The sequence below is a fragment of the Haliotis rufescens genome, unplaced genomic scaffold (genome assembly GCF_023055435.1).
Source record: "Haliotis rufescens isolate VD_foot unplaced genomic scaffold, xgHalRufe1.0.p SCAF_11, whole genome shotgun sequence".
NCBI classification, from domain to species: domain Eukaryota; kingdom Metazoa; phylum Mollusca; class Gastropoda; order Lepetellida; family Haliotidae; genus Haliotis; species Haliotis rufescens.
The window spans coordinates 42,051,026-42,070,316 of record NW_025963791.1 but is presented as its reverse complement, the minus strand read 5'-3'; the positions used below and the strand labels follow the sequence as shown (position 1 = coordinate 42,070,316).

Genomic DNA, 19,291 nt, shown 5'->3' with positions numbered 1-19,291 from the left:
GTAACCAGTGCAGCTGCTGCTGCTCTGTTAATGGATGGAACGTCTCTGAACTAACCATACGCCTTGTGTAATGTAGATCACTCATATCAGTGGATTCTTAGCTTTGTCATTTCTGGAAACATTTTTGTGTATCATTGTCCCATCTTCCCAAGGCAACAGTGTCCAAGCTATAGCACTACCTCTCAGTCACTGGGATAAGTGTTCCGTCATTCCAGGATAGTGGACCCGCTTGCCTCGGGAAGATGATCATTGTCTTCATTTCTCTACATATGCATGTCATTTTAAGTACATACAGCAGGTGGCAGTGTTCCAGCTTATTATTTTCTGTAGTCCATCTCTGGGACAGCAGTGACCTGTTTATCACCTACATATACATATACCATATACCTGTATATATCCTGTATATAACTATGTATAACTGTATTTTAACCCACCTGTATATAACCTGTATACAGTCAAGTCTCGTTAATCCGACACTCGTTAATCCGACAATCGGCTTTATCCGACACAAATGATGGGAACCGATTAAATCAGTGCTATTTAGACCCGTTAATCCGACAGTCTCGCACTCCGACTCCGACACACATAATTTGCAACGAATTGCTGAAATCACTCATTAATCAGTCTTGTTAAGCCGACACAGTGATCAGAGTACTCCGTGGTCATCTACCCGCGAGTACACAGCCCCGTGTTTTGATGGGAGACGAGTCTGCCAGTAGCTGCATATTTCAACTTGCTTAACAATAAACAATTACAGCTTAAAAAAACAAAACAGGATTAATCACATGCATGCCTAGATTCCGCTGACAATGTAACTCAACAATATGAATTTCATTTTTCATTTTCCTACGTGTTCATATCGTTATCTATCGTGTAGTTGTCCAATTTTGGATCACGAACGTTTATACTACCTAATTTCTTTTATCCGACATACTCGTTAATCCGACATAATCATATGCAACCAACAATGTCGGATTAACGGGACTTGACTGTATATATATATATATATATATCCCTGTATATATAACCTGTGTATAACCTGTATATAAATACATGTATATATAACCTGTCTATTGACTCAGTTCCTGGAGGTCATAATGCATCACTTTTCAGCCCACCAAGACAGGTCAGCGACCAGCCACAGCTAAATATACGTGGGACATCCATGGCCGCCGAGTTCAACAGGAGGAACCCAAGGTCAGTACCATGATCAGTCACATGGTCAGTCCGGTCACATGGTCAGTCACATGATCTGTCACATGGTCAATCCAGTCACATGGTCAGTCCGGTCACATGATCTGTCACATGGTCAATCCAGTCACATGGTCAGTCACATGATCTGTCGCATGGCCAGAAGAGGCCTACATTCAAAAGGCTGAGGCGCTTTCTGAGCGCTTACTTAGAGCTCTCCAGGGATGTTCGGGTGCAATCAATTGATGTATCAACTGCCGCCAGCAGAGGGCGCAGTTTTCAAAATGGCATTGCAGACTGATTTTAGCAATATTGTTGAACATTGTGTATGTAAAGTATTATTGTTTAGAATAAAGATACGATAAACTTACCGTTAGTTAGACGGTCACCGATCAGACAAAAAATTCTGTTTTATGGCATTATCATGATATATGTCGGACCCAACTCATGTAATCCAACCGACTTATTTAACATTGGAAAATCAAAAACACTTCACTAATTAGTGGTAGATGGGCTCGTCAGGGATCAGATATCAGCTCGCTATATCCGTTTGTACGCTGTAGAGAGTTTGTTATGTACGTAGATTTTAATATGACAATATACAGGAGATAAATCGTGGATTTTGTAAAAGTTAGTTGTATCCGTTTGTTCGCTCTATCAGTGTTCCTTATGTCCATGTCATACTGTATTTACAAGCGTACTGGGGTAAATAAAGTAATGTCGAATTGGAACGTTAGGTGAATAAGGACTTCTGGTTCTACATGTATATCTTATATCTTATCCACAAGTTAACTTTCCATCAAACAATGATCACATATCATTGGACTTGACAAAATATCTTGTTCCTTTAGCAATCCATAAATCAGTGATGAGTTAGAATTCATCAGCTCAAAAATGTTCCAAGTGTTTTGGAAATCCTTAAACCCAATATCCCTATGGTTCTCTATTTGATTTCGGAAATTCCCCTAAAGTTCGGATGCCAACTATTCTAAAATCATACAGAAAATTGCTATAAAATATTTTAAAAATCAGAATGTGTATTTGACATTCATTCCATCTTAATATATATACTCTTGAAACAGCAAGAAAAACGCCTCATACATCACATAAAAATAATCAATTACCTATAGGGTAGAAATAATAGTTACTAAAAATCGTATGTGCACTGGTGCAACATCGTTCACTACACTAGTATATTGTTTGTGTCCTCCAGCGGCATTGTTGGCATCATTCCAATCTTAATCCGACACTAGAATTGACTTCATGGCTGAAGACTGTTGACGTCGTTTGACAATTGTGGTGTTCTAAGATGGCGGTCGTTATCAGTGCATTTCTCTTAAGAAAAGCTCAAATGGAGTAGGAAGTAATAGGCAACAAAGAAGTTTATTATATTCGCATGTTTGTCATACTGATGTTACGAAACTCTAAGAACAAATGTGGGACCCTCGCTCTTGTTCGGGAAAAACAATATTTCCTGGGGGGTGTTTTTTAGTCAACACTTGGGGATTCCTGGTTATGATTATTGACCAAAAGTAATCTGTGCATGCATGTTGTAAGATTCAACTACATTGATCGGTGACTTGGTGGATTGTATTTCTTTGTACCCCGACGGCCATTCGTCACCACTTGCAGTCCTTTGCAAGTGATGTCATGTCTTTGCATTGTTGCAAATAAGTTTGGATGCATCACCTTTCACCCATTCACAAAGTGATATCATCAGGAAAAAGGTTTATATAAACCACCATTCTTTGAGAAACAGGTGATTAGAAACGATGGTGGTTCTTAGAGCACCTTCCTGAAGTCATCTTACTCTATTGCCAAAGGGGCCTGCATGCTCTGGGGTTTGAGTCTTTGGTAGGCATTTAGAAATTGAAAGAACATGAAAACATGAAACTAAATTCTCCTGAGGCCCAATCTGCAAGGCATTAATAGCTCTCCCACAGCTGTGAGTCAAGGTTTGCATGAAGGGATTGAGACTTGAAGTAGTGCCAGGATATGTTTGTGGAAGTGCACCCTGATATGGATTAGTAAGTAGTGAATCTAATATGGCTGCTGAGGAGGATAACTATGCTGGAGTTCAGACCCCAGGGAGATTCAGTACATATGTACACCTTGCAGTTTATACTATCGGGCCTACACCTTGCAGTTTCTACTATCGGGGCCTACACCTTGCAGTTTCTACTATCGGGGCCTGTTCCACTAAGCCATCTTTGGGCCAGGACGATCGTAACTCCCATTGGACAGGAGGACTGTGTGACGAAACGCAACAGTGAAACCGTGCGCCAAAACACAGTCAAACAAACATTAAATGGACATGAAAATGTTGAGTTTCACGTGCACGATGACCTTTAAATGTTATGCGACTGTGGTTTTCAGTTTAGTTGTGCTATAGTTGTCACATGGCAACATGTGCTGATGTTTCTCGTCCCCATACAGCAACTTAGAACATAGAAATAGTGTCATTGATTAGATACATTAAAAAGTTTGAACTTGTTTCAATAGTTTATTGTTTTGAATTTAAGGGGTTATCTTCACTCCATTTAATGGTAGCAGACAATTGTAGCGCTCAAGATAACTTTGTGGAACGAGTTCCAGGATGAACCAATGATGTGCAAACCAACTTTTTGGCACTAACCTTTGGTCTGGTTCATATATGTCTATTTATTTCCTTGTTTCTTCTTTTGTATGGCTGTTTTCATTCTCTCTCCATTTGTCTGTTTCAGGCTTACGATGATAGTTACCTGGGAAGAAGTTTGAGGTGAGTGGGATTCTTTTTCATTGTTTCATTGTGCTGTGTTAAAGTGTGTCCAATGACGCATGCAAACCGTCAGATGTTATCTGAGATCAAGAGTGGTTGGGTAAGTAATGTGATCAGTTCTGGGTTAAACATTGACAACCTTCCTGATTATTTGTTTGAAGCCACATTGAGAAGGTGAGAAGTTTGATGTTAAATTCTGTGTTTTTCTTCATTTTCTGTGCATTTGGATGAACGGTAGGAGGGAGAGACTCATTGTGACCACCAGCAGTCAGTGATTTCCTGAAACATTCCCTTAATGTCAGTGCAGGTTGTGACATGACAATGTTCATGTTGACTTTCTGTTCCACTGAATCCTGTCTTTACCCTGGTAGATTGCTTTTGTAATTTGTAAAGTGGGTTCTGAAAAAGAGGTAAATTAATATGTACAACATATATTTTTTAACAAATGATCACACATGTTTAGCTGATTCAACAAAAACGTTCAATGTATTCCTTGCAACGATAGTGTTGATATCCCTTCCTCCAGGCCCTCCTCCAGCCACCCGTCCCGCCGCCCCACCAGTAAACGTGTGTACCGCCGCCTCCACTCACCCACAACCTCCGACACCGTCTCCAGCCGATCCTCCGTCACACAGACGACCTCCACCTCTGACATGGAACGGTTGCCACCAGCATCTCGCCGGCAGAGGAAGAAGTCCTCCAGCCAGCAGTCTGTGTCCTCCAGGAGGAGTGACCAGGATCGGGACCGACCAGTGTCAAGCAAATATCGGACGCGCACCATCATCAATGTGCCGGAGGTGAGGTTCCAGGAGGGAGTCAGTGTACAGGACACGACACAAACTACGGGGACACAGGACGAGATTGGGATACAGACAGAGAAACGGCTCATTAAGGAATATGATCAGGTAACTCAGCTCTCAGGACTCTCAGTGGTCCAGTTGTCTAGGCCTCCACAATTCACAGTGCAGAGATCTATCCTTAAAGAATGCCAGAAGCTTATGATCGTGGGCTCGAATCCTGGTTTGCCCCGATGATGTTTCTACATTTGTTAGAACATACCTGTGCTTGTTGGTTCATCCAAGTGGTAAATGTCTCACACCTGCATCACTTCAGACTTGCCTCCCACATCAAGCTGTCTCGTCGTGATATAACTGAAAGACTGTTCAAAGTGGAGTTTGCTGCTCCGCACTCACTCTCAGGACTGCAGGGGGTGGGGTAGTCAGCTAGCTAATGCATTTTCTTGCCCCACCGAAGACCGGGGTTCAACTGCATGTTTTCTAGCTGGATTAAAGCTTTGTAAAACACAACTCACTCGATCCTGACCTTTGTTGCAGGTGGATATGATGACTGCTGTTGTATATGGTTTGAGATATTGCCATTGGATCTAGTGAGCTCTTGAGAAATGACAAATGATCCTTCAGGCACAAGCTATTAAACAAAGTGATATGAATCTGCAGGCTGATTATGCCTTGTTGAAGATCTGGTTTGTTTTTTTCCTTTTGAAATCAGGGCGGTTGGGTAGCCTAGTGGTCAAAGCTTTATCTTGTCATGCCGAAGACCCGGGTTCGATTCCCGACATGGGTACAATGTGTGAAGCCCATTTCTGGTGTCCCCCACTGTGATATTGCTGGAATATTTCTAAAAGCGGCATAATACCAAACTCACTCAAACTCATCCTTTTGAAGTAATCAACAAAATACTTGTTCGTATTGATTTGTTGATAGTCATACCTTGTCCATACTTTTATGTAATCTGCTCCCCCTCCATCTGCCAGCAGGAGGACGAAGTGAAACAGGGTCCCTGGGGTGAGTACCAGATCTATGTGAGGACTGGAAACACCATCGGCGCCAGCACCAAGGCGGACATCAAGCTGACACTGTACGGGGAACACGGGCGCACAAAGGAGATGGTGCTGGGCATGGGCGACTCCAAGAAACACAAGGTGGCCTTTCAGAAGAACAAGGTAGGACTTCTGGCCTCGGCATCAAGTCTCTTGTCATTGCCTTTGGACAGAATAGTGCATCATCCATGTTATGAAAGGTGATCATGATAGCTGCTAATTTTCGGAGCAGATCAGATGTGTATATTGACATTTTTTAGTGACATTAATTGGTGGTGACAAGACTCCTGCTAGATCTGGAGTTCCACATTGATTGGTGGTGATGAGACAGCCCTACCACATCTATTGTCCAGACAAATGAGTGGTGATGACGCTCCTGCCAGATCTTGATGTGTTCCACATTGATTAGTGGTGATGCCGCTTCTGGCCACCAGTTTCATGACTGTCACATACCACCATCTCATACCACTATCACATAACACTATCACATACCACCATCTCATACCACTATCACATAACACTATCACATACCACCATCTCATACCACTATCATATAACATCCTTGTGATTGTTGTGCTTTTTCTTTTCCTACGATGTTCAATGTACTGTGAGTTAAGTCACATTTTGAGTGAACACTATCATATGAAGTGTGCGTGTTTGCAGGAGGACCTGTTTATGCTAGCAGCTCACCATGTCGGCAGACTCGGAAAAATCAAGATCGGACATGACAGAGTTGAACTTAGTAAGTCAATCAACCTGAAGTAGCACAACTATCTGATCAGCTTGGGTTGTATACTCCCAAAGGAGCTGAGAATGAAATTTTCAGTGCACACTGATCCAGTGACTGTGGTAATGATATAGTGCTTTGGCACCTGTTTAGGTTGTGGATGTGGCGCATTATTAACATGTGATTATTAGTATTTCCATTACATGTGTCATGATGGTAAGGACCGCTCTGTTCAGTATTGATGAATATATCATTTTGAAGTCTTTGATATAGGCATTTAGAAGTTAGGAGAACATGAATACATGACGCTTTTTTATCGATAGCAACTTCTTTTATTCTTTGTATGGAGTTTCACAGCTACTTCTTGATGAAGGAGCAAGAAGTTGCTCCTAAACATTGTGACAAAGAAGAAAAGAAGTTGCTTTCCACAGAAAGTGTCATGTATGTATATCAAATTTGGTTAGTGCCAGAAGGCATCATGGTGGACAAACTGTTCTATGACTGTTTCCAGGCAATGCATGGTTCCTGGACAGTGTGAGTGTATATGACATGCATGACAAGCGGATATACGAGTTCCCCTGCAACCAGTGGCTGTCTGAGCATGACGGGGACCGCCGCACATACCGAGTCCTGCCCGTGGACAGGGACCGAGGTTTTATTGATGGTGAGTGCAAGCCGTGATAATGGGTAATAAGATCTTGAATCATGAAAAGATAGCTACTGTCAGACTTGGTACTGATCACCATAAGCTTGAATACTGTGGCTTATATTACTCATATACTTACCATCTAGTTTCATAAATAAACGGCAAGTGATTCCACAACATTTCATAGGCTAACCAAGCAATTTGTTTTGCATTTGTTTCCATACACCGAAACAAAATAAGGCCACACCCACCTCCAGGAAAATGTTCACTGATAGGGTGGGTGGGGATGTGTTCCATTGTTGTGTTGAATGATGTCACTGATTATGTACCACTTTTGTGTTTATAATTAAATAAGCAATCAATACAGGAAAATTGTTGTTGACTAATTATTTCTTAGAATTGACTTCCATAAAAATGTTCTGTTTCTGGTGGTATAAATATAAGATTCATAAATCCATTACGTTAAATATGCCTGGTGTTTCCAGCCTTAGACTCTCCAGGTGCCTCACACAATAAATCCCGAGACCGCCGCGAGACATCGGAGGACGAGTCCGATCAGATTGTGGTCAAGCATGGCCGGGAGAGTGTAAAGGCCCACAACAGCAAGGCCGGAGATAAATCTGACCGGTCCTACACGGGATCCGAGTATTCCAGTTCCGAGTATGAGACGGACTCAGATGCAGATGAAACTGCTGTCATTTCGCCGAAGGACAAAACAGACAAGGGATCAAAGTCCAAATCTAAAACATATAAGGAAGAGGACAGATCCAAGTCTGGCCCGACCTTCACCTTTCGCACAAAGAATGCAAAGACCCCAGCAACGAGACGTCAGACAGAGGAAGTGAATGTGGATGAGGACACCAATACAACACAGGAGGAGTTCCTGGCTGGATATAAGGTGAGCGGGAACAGTTTGTGTTACTTCTCAGTAAACAACGATATGTGATCAGGATTTCTGTCCACTCAGGCAAGATTTTCCAAGATGATCTGATACCTGGGACGTTTTGTACTACTCTGTTGGCAGGAATTAGGAATGAAAATGTTCCAACGTATGTGTTAGAATAGAAGGTTATGCCTTTGATGGCTTCAACATGTTCAAAAAACATTACATGGCTTATATACCTAACTTCTCCTGCCAAATTGTTTACCCTGTTCACTGACGAGGGATGTTACCCGGTTCCTTGAAGATCCGGGGTAGAATAGGTCTTCAGCAACCCGCTTGTTGTAAAAGGTGACTATGCTTGTTGTAAGAGGTGACTAACGGGATCTGGTGGTCAGGCTCGCTGACTTGATTGATGCATGTCATCCCAATTCCAAAGATCGATGCTCATGATGTCAATCACTTCAATTATTTACAGACTGCCATCATATAGCTGGAATATTGCTGAGTGCGGCTTTAAACAACAAACAAACAAAGTAATGCATTGCCCCAGAGACCACTTACCGATGGCCTCTGATTGCCTTAAGAAATCCATGGCTTAGGAAACTGCATTATTGTTGGTTACGAGCACCGACAGTGTAGTGTGGGTAAGAGGCTGGTGAAAAGCCTGAATGTTTAGCTTGACAACTGGATTTGATTCCACACATGGGTACACCACTAGTTTGTTGCTGGAAATAGTGCAACCCCTCACCACACATGGGTACACTACTGGTTTGTTGCTGGAAGTAGTGCAACCCCTCACCACACATGAGTACAGTGAGGTACAGTCTTGTGACCCTGACCCCCAAGGGATATGTGTTCCAGGCCGGCATCAGTGCGGCATCAGCAGAGAGTCAGAAGCAGGCAGAGGAGGAGCGGGCGCAGGAGTTGGAGATGATGCAGGGGGAGACCGTGCATGACGCTGCACGCAGGGGGCACCTCGACCGACTCAAGGAGCTGCTGCACCACTTCCCTGACTTGAAGGAGTAAGTATTCACAGTCACAGGCAACAATTCCTCATGTGAAATGCCACCCTGACTTGAAGGGGTAAGTATTCACAGTCACAGGCAACAATTCCTCATGTGAAATGTCACCCTGACAGCCCCATTCATCCTGCACTCTGAAAGTTATAGGTATATCTAAAGTTATAATTGTATAAAATATCATATGCTACTCAAAACAAGTTAAAGAACACCCAAAATTGAAGGATGTGTGTTGCAGTTCCAACCTGCCATGACAGATGAACTACAGCCATGTGAAAACATCAGGTGCTCCTTAACTTCTTTTGTCACACTAGTATAAGAACTATTGGGATGAGGGTTTGTATATATCCATTGTTTATGTGACTCTAAGAATGGCTGCTGTTTGCCTGTTTCAGCGCTAAGGATGAGACTGGATGGACACCCCTTCATCACGCCTCGGCGAACGCCCGCATTGATGTCATCAAATGGCTGACTACAAGTGGCGTGGACATGAACGAGGAGACACGAACAGGATACACACCGATACACGTGGCAGCCATGAACGGACATGTCAATGCGATGATGGTGAGGAGAGAAATAAACTATGTCATCTAAGAACCCTGTTCTTGTAATCTTCCAGAGAAATGGATTTGTTTTGCTGGACAAAATTTACCAAGGGAGTTCTAGTATGGCTTTCACATGGGATGCAGGACATTTATTTAAACTTTTTTCACTGGCTTCCACATGAGATATCACAGTGGTGAGATCAAGCACTAACTCGTAGCTTTTTTCACTCAAGTTCCTGGTTATTACTCTTTACAAACTAAAAAAGTTGAAAGACTTTATTTGGATGTAAGTAGAATCTCACCCTTGGGTCTTTTGATATGAACTCTCATCAATAAGTGTGTTGAACTGTTATCGGCTTGTGACATCAAAAGGCACCAGGGTGAGTTTCTCTAGATCTTCTCCATCTTGTAATGATTCCCCCTCACTTGTGTTGTCCCGCGTTCCAGATCCTGTCTGCAATGGGTTCCGCCATCACCTGCCGGACAACCGACCAGATGACGCCGCTTCATCTTGCAGCCAAAGGGTGGGACATGGATTCTTTACATCTCATTTGTGGAGTGTGACTGATTTACTTGAACCTGATCTCTGTTGTATCTGACTCTATGCTATGTGCATCATGGACATGTGGACTGTATGGTGGCCTTGTTTCTCAATGCTGGGACTGTATGATGGCCTGCCTTGTTTCTCCATGCTATGACTGTATGATGGCCTTGTTTCTCCATGCTATGACTGTATGATGGCCTGCCTTGTTTCTCCATGCTATGACTGTATGATGGCCTGCCTTGTTTCTCCATGCTATGACTGTATGATGGCCTTGTTTCTCCATGCTATGACTGTATGATGGCCTGCCTTGTTTCTCCATGCTGTGACTGTATGATGGCCTGCCTTGTTTCTCCATGCTATGACTGTATGATGGCCTTGTTTCTCCATGCTGGGACTGTATGATGGCCTGCCTTGTTTCTCCATGCTGGTGACTGTATGATGGCCTTGTTTCTCCATGCTGGGACTGTATGATGGCCTGCCTTGTTTCTCCATGCTATGACTGTATGATGGCCTTGTTTCTCCATGCTATGACTGTATGATGGCCTTGTTTCTCCATGCTAAGACTGTATGATGGCCTGCCTTGTTTCTCCATGCTATGACTGTATGATGGCCTTGTTTCTCCATGCTATGACTGTATGATGGCCTTGTTTCTCCATGCTATGACTGTATGATGGCCTGCCTTGTTTCTCCATGCTATGACTGTATGATGGCCTGCCTTGTTTCTCCATGCTATGACTGTATGATGGCCTTGTTTCTCCATGCTATGACTGTATGATGGCCTTGTTTCTCCATGCTATGACTGTATGATGGCCTGCCTTGTTTCTCCATGCTATGACTGTATGATGGCCTTGTTTCTCCATGCTATGACTGTAATTGCATTTTTGTATCATGTTGTAACTATAATCGTCCTGTTTTCCTCTACAGCGGCTATCTGGAATGTGTCAAATGGCTTGTGGCCAACCGTGCACGTATTGATGCAGAAGACAGCTTCAAGAGGACGGCCATCGACCTGGCGAATGACAGAAGGAAGACTGAGGTAGTGGAGTTCTTGCGTGCGTGTCTGAGAGAGCTGAAGAACCCTCACAGCAGCTTCGCCCAGATGCACTCCTCCAACCACGGGTAGGTCTGCATTCCACCACACCCTCCACCACACATTCCGACCCACACATTCCGACCCACCATTCCAACCCACACATCCTGACCCACACATCCCGACCCACACATCCCGACCCACACATCCTGACCCACACATTCCGATCCACACATCCCGACCCACACATCCCGACCCACACATCCCGACCCACACATTCCGACCCACCATTCTGACCCACACATCCCGACCCACACATTCCGACCCACACATTAACACAAAATAAATCAAATAGGAAATCAGCAACATCATTCAGTGCAGACCTGAAACACACGCCCTGTTCATTCTGTTATCTACCAATCAAAAAGCAGTTGTCTATCAGTGGACATGGACTATATTTTCCGGCAGAAACAATCCTTGTTCTTCAGGTTAAACAATCAAATCACTTGCAGTTGATATTTTATTCAGTAAGTAATTTGCTTGTTATACACTTCCAGATCTGGTGAGAGGTCGGATAGAGACAATGACAGCAATTGGAGAGAAGAAAAGGTTAGTCCTGCACCATCTTACACATGCCATGTAATTCAGACATTGTGTAAAGTCTCAAAATGTTGTCTGGACTAACTCTGTTTCTTTATGCAACCATAGTCCGAGCAGCAGATATGATAATACGATGTGCCCTCATCAACACCGTGGTCGTACTGCAGTCAGTGTGGTCGTACTACAGTCAGTGTGGTCATACGGCAGTCAGTGTGGTCATACTACAGTCAGTGTGGTCGTACTGCAGTCAGTGTGCTCATACTACAGTCAGTGTGGTCCTACTGCAGTCAGTGTGGTCATACTACAGTCAGTGTGGTCATACTACAGTCAGTGTGGTCATACTACAGTCAGTGTGGTCATACTATAGTCAGTGTGGTCATACTACAGTCAGTGTGGTCATACTCCAGTCAGTGTGGTCATACTACAGTCAGTGTGGTCATACTACAGTCAGTGTGGTCATACTACAGTCAGTGTGGTCATACTCCAGTCAGTGTGGTCATATTACAGTCAGTGTGGTCATACTACAGTCAGTGTGGTCATACTACAGTCAGTGTGGTTGTACTACAGTCAGTGTGGTCATACTACAGTCAGTGTGGTCATACTCCAGTCAGTGTGGTTGTACTACAGTCAGTGTGGTTGTACTACAGTCAGTGTGGTCATACTGCAGTCAGTGTTGTCATACTACAGTCAGTGTTGTCATACTACAGTCAATGTGGTCATACTACAGTCAGTGTGGTCATACTACAGTCAGTGTGGTCATACAACAGTCAATGTGGTCATACAACAGTCAGTGTGGTCATACTACAGTCAGTGTGGTCATACAACAGTCAGTGTGGTCATACTACAGTCAGTGTGGTCATACAACAGTCAGTGTTGTCATACTACAGTCAGCGTGGCCATAATACAGTCAGTGTGGTTGTACTACAGTCAGTGTGGTCATACTACAGTCAATGTGGTCATACTACAGTCAGTGTGGTTGAACTACAGTCAGTATGGTTGTACTACAGTCAGTGTTGTACTACAGTCAGTGTGGCCATAATACAGTCAGTGTGGTTGTACTACAGTCAGTGTGGTCATACTACAGTCAGTGTGGTCATACTACAGTCAGTGTGGTTGAACTACAGTCAGTATGGTTGTACTACAGTCAGTGTGGCCATACTACAGTCAGTGTGGTTGTACTACAGTCAGTGTGGTTGTACTACAGTCAGTGTAGTTGTACTACAGTCAGTGTGGCCATACTACAGTCATTGTGGTTGTACTACAGTCAGTGTGGTTGTCTTTCAGCAGGACAGTAGTGTATCCCAAGATGCAGCAGCTGGGAGTGATGACGAGTCCAGCGTCCCCATCAAAAGAATCAGCTCCCCAGAACTGAAGGTAATGCCGACAGCGATGGACGACCTAGTATTGATAGGGATGACAGCCACAGATGTGCTACATAGTATTGATAGCGATGACAGACACACAGATGTTCTACATAGTATTGATAGGGATGACAGCCACAGATGTGCTACTTAGTATTGATAGCGATGACAGCCACAGATGTGCTACATAGTATTGATAGGGATGACAGCCACAGATGTGCTACAAAGTATTGTTAGCGAAGACAGACACACAGATGTTCTACATAGTATTGATAGGGATGACAGCCACAGATGTGCTACATAGTATTGATAGGGATGACAGCCACAGATGTGCTACATAGTATTGATAGCGATGACAGACACACAGATGTTCTACATAGTATTGATAGCGATGACAGCCACAGATGTGCTACTTAGTATTGATGGGGATGACAGCCACAGATGTACTACATAGTATTGATAGCGATGACAGCCACACAGATGTTCTTCATAGTATTGATAGGGATGACAGCCACAGATGTGCTACTTAGTATTGATGGGGATGACAGCCACAGATGTACTACATAGTATTGATAAGGATGACAGCCACTAATGTATTAGTTAGTGTTGATTGGGATGACAGCCACAGATGTTCTACGTAGTATTGATAGGGATGACAGCCACACAGATGTTCTACATAGTATTGATTGGGATGTACTAGTTAGTGTTGATAGGAATGACAGCCACACAGATGTTGTACGTAGCATTGATAGGGATGACAGCCACAAATGTACTAGTTAGTATTGATAAGGATGACAGCCACACAGATGTTCTACATAGTATTGATGGGGATGACAGCCACACAGATGTTCTACATAGTATTGATAGCGATGACAGCCACAGATGTGCTACATAGTATTGATAGCGATGACAGACACACAGATGTTCTACATAGTATTGATAGGGATGACAGCCACAGATGTGCTACTTAGTATTGATGGGGATGACAGCCACAGATGTACTACATAGTATTGATAGGGATGACAGCCACACAGATGTTCTACATAGTATTGATAGGGACGACAGCCACACAGATGTTCTACATAGTATTGATAGCGATGACAGCCACAGATGTGCTACATAGTATTGATAGCGATGACAGCCACAGATGTGCTACATAGTATTGATAGCGATGACAGCCACACAGATGTTCTACATAGTATTGATAGGGATGACAGCCACAGATGTGCTACTTAGTATTGATGGGGATGACAGTCACACAGACGTTCTACGTAGTATTGATGGGGATGAGAGCCACAGATGTTCTACGTAGTATTGATAGGGATGACAGCCACAGATGTTCTACATAGTATTGATTGGGATGTACTAGTTAGTGTTGATAGGAATGACAGCCACACAGATGTTGTACGTAGCATTGATAGGGATGACAGCCACAAATGTACTAGTTAGTGTTGATAGGGATGACAGCCACACAGATGTTCTACATAGTATTGATGGGGATGACAGCCACACAGATGTTCTACATAGTATTGATAGGGATGACAGCCACAAATGTACTAGTTAGTGTTGATAGGGATGACAGCCACACAGATGTTCTACATAGTATTGATGGGGATGACACCCACACAGATGTTCTACATAGTATTGATAGGGATGACAGCTACAAATGTACTAGTTAGTGTTGATGGGGATGACAGCCACACGGATGTTCTACATAGTATTGATAGGGATGACAGCTACAAATGTACTAGTTAGTGTTGATGGGGATGACAACATTATAAAAGGGAGGTGACAGGTATAGGAAATCAAAACAATGAAGCTACCTCACAATCACTGTAGCCAGCATTAACTCTTATTTTGTCTCACATCTCTGCATGACTATTGTGATACTCATCTTATTGTGAGTTAATGATGGTGGTACATGTCATACATGAGGTAGTGTGGTACATGTCATACATGAGGTAATAGTGTGGTACATGTCATACATGAGGTAATAGTGTGGTACATGTCATACATGAGGTAGTGTGGTACATGTCATGCATGAGGTAATAGTGTGGTACATGTCATACATGAGGTAATAGTGTGGTACATGTCATACATGAGGTAATAGTGTGGTACATGTCATACATGAGGTAATAGTGTGGTACATGTCATACATGAGGTAATAGTGTGGTACACGTCATTCATGAGGTAATAGTGTGGTACATGTCATACATGAGGTAATAGTGTGGTACATGTCATACATGAGGTAATAGTGTGGTACATGTCATACATGAGGTTATAGTGTGGTACATGTCATACATGAGGTTATAGTGTGGTACATGTCATACATGAGGTTATAGTGTGGTACATGTCATACATGAGGTTATAGTGTGGTACATGTCATACATGGGGTAATAGTGTGGTACATGTCATACATGAGGTTATAGTGTGGTACATGTCATACATGAGGTTATAGTGCGGTACATGTCATACATGAGGTTATAGTGTGGTACATGTCATACATGAGGTTATAGTGTGGTACATGTCATACATGAGGTAGTGTGGTACATGTCATACATGAGGTAGTTTGGTACATGTCATACATGAGGTAATAGTGTGGTACATGTCATACATGAGGTTATAGTGTGGTACATGTCATACATGAGGTTATAGTGCGGTACATGTCATACATGAGGTAATAGTGTGGTACATGTCATACATGAGGTTATAGTGTGGTACATGTCATACATGAGGTTATAGTGTGGTACATGTCATACATGAGGTAGTTTGGTACATGTCATACATGAGGTAGTTTGGTACATGTCATACATGAGGTAGTTTGGTACATGTCATACATGAGGCAGTGTGGTATATGTCATACATGAGGTAATAGTGTGGTACATGTCATACATGGGGTAGTGTGGTACATGTCATACATGAGGTAGTGTGGTACATGTCATACATGAGGTAGTTTGGTACATGTCATACATGAGGCAGTGTGGTACATGTCATACATGAGGTAAAAGTGTGGTACATGTCATACATGAGGTAGTGTGGTACATGTCATACATGAGGTAATAGTGTGGTACATGTCATATATGGGGTAGTGTGGTACATGTCATACATGAGGTAGTTTGGTACATGTCATGTAACTGTGGTACAATTTCTATCATGAGATAACTATAAAAATGAATCTAGGATTATAACATTATTATACAGCATTTAAACTTGGAAAAGTGCAGCTTGACAGTCATCATATATTTTGTAGGAGAAGAAGCGCCTCTATGAAGAACAGCATCACAAAATGGAGGAGCGAGGTCTGTCCTTTCTGGACAGCATCCGCCAAGACCTCGATTCCTAGGCCAGTCATTCCTCGACAGCATCTGCCACGATTTTGACGCTCGGCCTGCCAGTCGGTACAAGCTGTATATAATCACATTATTTTTGTATCAAGAGCAAGAAGATAAACTGATATTTTCTAACTTCTGGAATGTTTTTTTCGGATGAAAACAAAATTGTGCCCTTCTTGTTATATTTGCTATAACAGTTGTAGATTTATGAGTAACAATGAGTAATTACTTCAGCGTCAAATGTAAGGGGATTCATTATCATTGTAGAAGTTTGAGATTATTGAAACTTGTCTTCCTATTCAATATGACATAATAATTTCTCTTGATCATTTTTTTAAGGAATCTCCATATAAATCTAAGCATTTGTTTTACAGAAAATATTGTTTGTATGTTATATAAATGACAGCAATGAGTAAACTTGGAGGTGTCTATTCATGTATAGAATTTTTTTTTATAAACAGGAGTTTTTTTATCAATTTAATGTACAGAAGTTTCAGTTATCTATATCCAAGCCTGCCTTCATTTCAGATGTCCCGTACACCTGTACACATCAATCAGTCAGTCATTGTTGATGTCCATTTCATGTTCATATCATACGATGTCATGCATATTTGAACATCTTGTTTCCTAGCCTTGATGTGTAAGCTGTGTTTCTAGCATTGCTGTGGTGGAGACTGTGACCTACGTACATGTGCCTACGGATGTAACCAAAGCCTTAATGTTCATTGTTGTTAGTCTCTGTCTCACTGACAACATCTTATCTTGATTCATGTAATAACTAGCAATATATCTGACCTAAGATGTCTCACTGCTTTAGAGTTGAGACTGTTCTGTGACCATTGTTTTACATTACAACATGCAGTGAAGCCTTGTTCCCTCAAAGCCCGCGGGACTATTTGAAGTATGGATTCATCAGCAGTTGACGTAGCGGAGTGCTGTCACTTGGTCTGCAGAACCATGACTTGCTTCCTCTTGTATGAACACAGGACAATTTTAAAGGACATGATAATGTACAAAATGTCTGTCAAACTCATTGTAGCAGTATCTTGACATGTAACCACAGTTCTGTTGGGGGACAGAAGTATGCAAAGTTTTCAGCCCCTGATTACCAAAAGAATGTCAAACAGTGTGCTGATGGTCGCTATCTGGATAGTTCGTCTTTTGTCACATGATAAGCAACAGTAAGAATGGAGGGTCTCGCTGAATATGGCCTATTGATCAATATGATTATTATAATTGGATGTCGAGAGAACAAGGTTTTCTGTACCACTAACATGACCCCAGAGATGGATTGTCCTGTCAGATGGTCACCCATGATGGGGCTGTCTTCAGGAGTAAATCCTTCCTATACCAACTGCAGGCCACTTTAAAACATAAAGACAAGTTTTAGCATTTTATCTTTTTGAGCATCTACTTTTTATTGTCATCTTTGTTGCTTTCATTAGCTATACAAGATCTGAAAGATAGTAGGGGTATTGTTTATATAATTCTTGTTAATCTACAAAGTATCTGTGATAAATTTGAATGAACACCCTGTGTGGCTGAAAGAGGTATTAGTCCATTGCTTACTTCAACCCAAATCTAGTGATGCTGCCATTTATCTGCTATGTTGTATGCTAGTTCAGCCATTCAGGGATGTGGAACGGAGAATCAAAGCACTTTGCTGTATCTTCAGTTTCCGTTTTTGTCATTAAATATTTATTATCTATCCATGGTGTTTTCATGACTTATGACTTCTTAATTTGTTGAGCCTCAGAGGAACACATTAGCACCCTGACTGAGTGAGTGAGTTGGGTATAATGCTGCTTTGAACCATATTTCAATTATATCCCAGCATGTCAGCTTGATGTGGGAGGAAAGACCAAATGATATACATTTTACATGTTGGCCATTTTGGCAAATCACACAAGCATGGGTGTTGTGCTGATAAACCGAAAAAACATGATCAGGGGAAAGCTGTTATTAATGCCAACATTCATAGGTTACTGTCAGGCCTCAGGGACACAACAAGTGGCACCATGGACAGCAATATGGCCTCTCCTAAATCATGCCGTGTGTGGCAAAGCTTGTCACAAATATCTCCTTCAATAAAGCTAAGAAGAGGGTCTCCAAAACTGGTACCTGAACCAGAACCAGAATTGTTCATCTTCCAAAGAATCAAAGACATTACTAAGACAAAAACAGAATAAAGAGCAGAATCAAGCACCACCACTAAAGGCCACCTCTATTATAGAGGCCCCAGTAGAGGTCCAGTAGTCCTTTGGTCCTCTGGACATAGAGGTAACTCCATCTCCACATGACACAAATAGGAGTACTACAAAGTCTTCCTCATATTCCCTGATGTATCTATCCCACCATGAATCCACAAAACATACAATTGAATTGCAGAGGTCTTAAGAAGAATTTTAATAAAATAAACCTATTTATTCAAGATATTAAACCGTCAGCTTTTTGTCTCCAAGAAACTTACCTAAAAAACACAGATCAATTTGACAGTACAGCTCTTACCATTCATTTGCCCTTCCTGGTGATAAGGCTACAGGAGGTTCTTTATCCTGCAGATGTCCGTGTAGCTTTAAAATTGGTGTTTACATTGTGTTCACTGTATCTTCTACCTCCCGCAACTTTCCGCCAATCAGACGTTTTGACTTTGCATGACGAGTCCCCAAAGTCCTGTACAATCAAGGACTATTTGAGCGGTCATAATCCGCTATAGGAGAGTACTATGGGGAAAATGCTTGAAGATTTTATCTCAAACAATGATTTATGCATCTTCAGTGATGGATCTAATACTTATCTGATCCTGCCACTGGCA

At 42.2% G+C, this 19,291-nt stretch overlaps 1 protein-coding gene across 10 annotated transcripts in view; it reads left to right on the top strand.

Moving 5' to 3' along the window:
- The window catches only part of LOC124142267, a 54,294-nt gene extending 36,110 nt beyond the window's left edge, over window positions 1-18,184 (top strand). For 8 of the 10 annotated variants that reach the window (XM_046510619.2, XM_046510616.2, XM_046510622.2 and 5 more), the window contains 14 exons: window positions 1,114-1,197; window positions 3,915-3,949; window positions 4,476-4,854; window positions 5,724-5,912; window positions 6,453-6,531; window positions 7,028-7,180; window positions 7,648-8,060; window positions 8,907-9,067; window positions 9,460-9,628; window positions 10,057-10,133; window positions 11,078-11,272; window positions 11,741-11,792; window positions 13,068-13,157; window positions 16,395-18,184. In XM_046510619.2, the coding sequence (XP_046366575.1) occupies window positions 1,114-1,197; window positions 3,915-3,949; window positions 4,476-4,854; window positions 5,724-5,912; window positions 6,453-6,531; window positions 7,028-7,180; window positions 7,648-8,060; window positions 8,907-9,067; window positions 9,460-9,628; window positions 10,057-10,133; window positions 11,078-11,272; window positions 11,741-11,792; window positions 13,068-13,157; window positions 16,395-16,487 (2,169 nt within the window). In that variant the 3' untranslated portion in view covers window positions 16,488-18,184. The remainder of the gene's footprint in view (window positions 1-1,113; window positions 1,198-3,914; window positions 3,950-4,475; window positions 4,855-5,723; window positions 5,913-6,452; window positions 6,532-7,027; window positions 7,181-7,647; window positions 8,061-8,906; window positions 9,068-9,459; window positions 9,629-10,056; window positions 10,134-11,077; window positions 11,273-11,740; window positions 11,793-13,067; window positions 13,158-16,394) is intronic. The other 2 variants (XM_046510617.2, XM_046510618.2) reach the window with 2 other exon arrangements.
- Window positions 18,185-19,291: the final 1,107 nt, after the last annotated feature.